Source organism: Wolffia australiana, chromosome 17 (assembly GCF_029677425.1).
Source record: "Wolffia australiana isolate 7733 chromosome 17, ASM2967742v1".
Classification (NCBI taxonomy): Eukaryota; Viridiplantae; Streptophyta; class Magnoliopsida; order Alismatales; family Araceae; genus Wolffia; species Wolffia australiana.
This window is the reverse complement of record NC_135851.1, coordinates 4,523,128-4,527,898: the sequence shown is the minus strand read 5'-3', so window position 1 is coordinate 4,527,898 and position 4,771 is coordinate 4,523,128. Positions and strand designations below refer to the sequence as shown.

Sequence of the window (4,771 nt, the reverse complement as noted above, 5' to 3'; positions counted from 1 at the left end):
GAATAGTGTTCATTTTGGCGACCGGAGCGAAAGTTTCTTGATAGTCTATCCCATAGGTTTGAGTAAATCCCTTGGCTACTAACCTGGCTTTAGCTTTGTAGGGAATTTATAGGGTGCTTTTGAGGGTGAACACCCATCGGCAGCTGACTGCCTTTTTGTTTTTGGGTAGATCCACAATATCCCATGTTTGGTTCAACAATGAGGCGCGCATTTCTTCATCCCATGGCCGCTTTCCATTTAGGAATGCGCATGGCCTCATGAGCTGTTTTCGGAACATATTGTTCAGTCAGGTTGGTAAGAAAGGTCTGATGTTGCAAGGATAGATGTGCAGTGTCATAGGGTCTGGCCTTGACACATGATCTCTTGCCTTTCCGAAGGGCAATAGACCATTCTCCCTGGGGTTCGGTGTGAGTGGGGTTGATCACAGGTTCAGAGAGATATCTGCGCTGTGATGAGGAAGGGACTGGAATTACAGTCCCTTCGGGGGCAGAAATGAGCACTGTCTCAGAAGGTTCAGATTCCATTGTAGAATCTGAAGAAGCTGAAACTTCGGTGACTGGCAGAGGGGCAGAGATTTCTGCCGGTTCTAGCAGAGGAACAGGTGAGGAATGCTGAGGTAGGTCAGAATGAGGTATATCTGCAGAATCCGAAGCAGATGGAAGTGATTCTTCCACCTGTGTAAGGTACTCAAGATCTCGTAGGGTGTCATGTTGTTTGGTTTTGTAGTAAAAACTATGTTCGTCAAAAATGACATTCTTGGATACAAGGTACCATTGAGTGACTGGATGATATACCTTATAGCCCTTATGGGTGGTGGAATACCCTAATAAGACACACTTCAGTCCCTTAGGTGTCCATTTATCATGCTTATGTACTGGATTCTGTACATAAGCGGTACAGCCAAAGATCTTGACTGGTAGGCCGGTCTTAAGACGCACATTCGGAAACTGGGTTTCAAGGATGTCCACAGGACTTTGATAATTCAGTATCCGTGAGGCTAAACGGTTAATAAGATGGGTGGCGGTAAGTACAGCAAAGCCCCAGAGGTTCTTCGGAGCATGGGCTTGGATTAGTAGTGTACGGGCTTTGTCGACAACATCCCCAATCTTCCTCTCAGCAAGCCCGTTTTGCTGAGGGGTATAGGGACAGGAAGTTTCGTGTCGGATTCCACTAGAGGTCAGGAATTCCGTCAACTCTTTGTTGAGGAAATCCTTGGCGTTGTCAGTCCGAAACCCTTGAACGGAAGTTCCAAATTGACGTGCGATTAGTGCACATAAATTCTTGATGCAACTAGTGGTTTCAGTTTTGTGTTTAAGGAGGAAGATCCAATTAAATCTACTATGATCGTCTGTACAGATCAAAAAATAGCGATGGCCCAAGAGATCTGTATGCGGGGATGGCCCCCAGAGATCACAGTGGATTAAAGAAAGATGTGTTTTAGCTCTATTATTATTTAAAGGGTAAGTAGAGCATTTAAACTTTCCCAATTGACACGCTGGACAAATGAATAAGTTTAAATCGTGATCCGTAAATAAATAGGGGTACACATGTTTGAGAAGGTGAAAGGATGGATCACCCATCCGTTGATGGATCTCCATGATTTTCTCCATGGATGGCGCCTGAGTGGTCGTCACTGCAAGTCCCTTCGATGGAGAGGTAGGTATTGGTCCAGGGAGATAGTAGAGTCCCTCCTTGACTCTAGCTAGACCAATTCTCGACCCGTGGACCTTGTGACAAAGATAAGCATCAATGTCATCAAAGAGTATGGTATAATGCTGGGTTTTAGCAAGTTTTTGAACAAAAATGAGGTTAACGAGGAGTTTAGGAACATACATAACATTGGAGACGGGTCCAATGGGATGTATGTCTAATGTACCAAAGCCAAAGATGGGTAGTAATGTTCCGTCTGCTGTCTGGATATGTTTGCCAGAAGCAATAGATTCATATGACGAGAAAAGAGTTTTTCTATTGGTCATATGATCTGTTGCTCCGGAATCTAATATCCAGACAGGAGCCGAGTGTGTATTAGAAGTAAAATTTGAGAGAGGATTGTTTTTACCACCGTTAGCCATGGACGTCGAGCCGATGACGGTGCTGGAGGTGTTGAGGAGAGCCTTCAGGTTCTGGATTTCCAGCTGCATGGCGTGCTGGGAATCCCTCATGGACTGCAGAGTGGAAGCAGCTGCTCCCCCTTGCTGAGATTCTCCGTCATCTGGCGTACCCGAGGCCATGTGGGCCCGGGCAATGTGCGGAGGCTTGCCGTGAAGCTTCCAGCATTTGTCCCGGAGGTACCCCGGCTTCTTGCAGTAGGTACATACCCATTCTTCTCTGGGAGTCTTCCCAGAGTCGGTTCTGCCAGGTGCAGATCGCTGAGATTGCCCCTGGGCAGAACTCGGGGCTTGTAGCTCCTAGAAACATAGGAGCTGGTGATGCCGGAGGCCGCTTTCTCCGTTCTTGGAGGATGCGGCTCTCTTCACGCAGCGGCGGCCTCGTCAAAAGTTAGGCTCACGTCTTGGTTGTAGAGCTGACTCAAACGACCTCGTAGTCGTGGTTGACACTGAACGAATCGACAGAGACGAAGAGTGTCCCACCGAGCCTTTTCAGCGGGGTTGGTGGGCGGTGGCCAGATATGATCCAGCTCCATGTGAATGTTTGAAGTTCGTCGGAGACAGCTTCGATTGTCTTGTCCCTTGCCGGACAGAAGGAGCGCTGCAAAAGGTCGACGATAATAGCTTTGTCACCTTGCTTGGAGTGTGTTCGATGGACAGCTTCCAGAGCTTCGGGCTGTCCTGTCGTCTAATACTTGGTGCATTGGTCACCAAGCAGACTGTCAAGTAACCAGCCGAACACTAGCTCCTCTTCCATGACCCATATCGGGTGCACTGGCGACGTTAGGCGGTCCATCCTCGATGAGATGCGGAAGGAGCCCTCTAGGTGTTAGGGCAGTTTCAATCCTTTGGGACCAAAGGATGACGTTGTGCCCATTAAATAAGCATGCTTTGGGCAAAATGGGAAGAGAAGTCAACCATCTATCCATGGAGATGATGGAGGCCCTTCCCTCTGGTTGCCTTTGAACTTCAGGCACTTCATTGCCGGAAGTACCGATAGAGGCTGCAGAATTATTGGCGGCCATTGAGCAACAATACTGCAGAAGATAGCGGAACCTTGCGGAAGCTTTGAAAAGTGCTGCCACTTGAAGAGATCCCTTAGGATGCCTTGTGAGCAGGCTTCAAACAGCAAACCGCCACTGGCCTCAAACTGCAGGCTTCAGCACCAGTACTTTCAACAGCCACGGGCTTCAAACAGCAAGCAGCAGACAACACTTGAAGAGAAAGTAACAAACAGCAAGCAAATAAGTGGCAAACAGCAAGCAAAGAACCCTCTGGATGCGTTAAGGAGCCTCCCGTAGGATGCCCTCAAGCTCCAGATAATTGCACAAAAGGCAGGCTCAGGATGCCTGCTCTGATACCATGTAGAACAGCAGAATTCGGAGGAGAGAGAAAGTCTAGAGAGAGAAAGTAGAGAGAGAAAGAGAGTGCACAAGGGTTGGGGCTGAAAAGGTGACTTTTACTGCACTGAAGTTCCCCTTTTATACAAATAAATCCAGGGTCTAAAAGACCCTTTCACAAGTAGTTAGGAGGCTTACTTGTAAAACAAGTAATCCTTTACTTGTTTTACAAGTAAGCTCCAACGGCTACCTTTTTGAAAAGGAGCCGTTGGAGGGCCTGTCCAACAGCTATTTTAAATAGCCGTTGGACTCTGGGCCTGTCTAGGACAGGCCCAGACCATATCAGGCCCACTAAGGGCCTGATATCTCCGCCCCTAGTGGGCCTTCACTAAGGGACCCTTTATGGGCCCTTAGGGGGAGAGTAATGGTCCTTAAGGGACCATTACAGGGCTGCTAATGGGCCATCAAGTGGTCCATTAGCAGTCTTCTAGAGGTGTTAGCAGTTTCATTATCAGCCTAGAGTTAGTTTATTACATTTACATGGCCTTAGGCTCATAGTTAGTACAACATAACTCAACAGTCATTATTTGCTATCTTCTGTTTTCTTACATCTTTGAACATGGGTAGTTTTTTATATACCCTTTATCTGAGAGGGATTTTTTTATATTAAAAACTTTTTTTCAAATGTCTCCACTATCATTTTCTTGTATGTTTTGAGGGGAGGCTGGTTAACACATTTGTACTTTTTCATTGCATAGGTTCAGAGGCAAATCATTGACGAAAGAAAAGGATGAATAAGGTTGACAAATGCAATATAATTACCAGTTTTTAAATATTGCTTTTTTCTGTTGGATATCGTGCTTTTTTGCTGTATTTTCTATCATAGAAGATTATTGGCAATCATTGTCCTTAGAAGATGGAGCGGTTGCCATGCTGATGTGATTAATAAGGTATGTTGATTGTGCATCGATTCTGTATTATGGTTGCACTTGATTTTTCACTGAAATGTTTTTTGTCACTACTGTCAACCTTCTTTTACTTCTTTTCCAAAGGTTTTTCATGAGTATCTGACAAGTATTCTAGACCAAGCTATCCTTAGATTGCAACTATGTGCTGCAGTACCACATTTATCTGGTAAGAATAAACTTGTCCCTCCTGCTTAAATCTGAGAAATAATTTACATTGTGATCTTTATCAGTCATTATTGCTATCTTCTTTTTTCTTATGTCTTTGAGCATGGGTAGTTTTTAATATATCCTTCATCTGACAGGGATTTTTTGTTGTATTTTTTTTAATTATTTTTCCAAAATTTCTCCAGTATCA

At 45.3% G+C, this 4,771-nt stretch overlaps 1 protein-coding gene across 1 annotated transcript; it reads right to left on the bottom strand.

Annotated features, from left to right (window-relative positions):
* Nucleotides 1–215: 215 nt before the first annotated feature.
* On the bottom strand, nt 216–1,275 carry LOC144714200 (uncharacterized). The gene is made up of 3 exons (XM_078588904.1): nt 1,234–1,275; nt 795–1,130; nt 216–674 (listed from the first exon to the last, which is right to left on the bottom strand). The coding sequence occupies exons 1-3, from the start codon at nt 1,273–1,275 to the stop codon at nt 216–218; spliced, it is 837 nt and encodes a 278-aa protein (XP_078445030.1).
* Nucleotides 1,276–4,771: the final 3,496 nt, after the last annotated feature.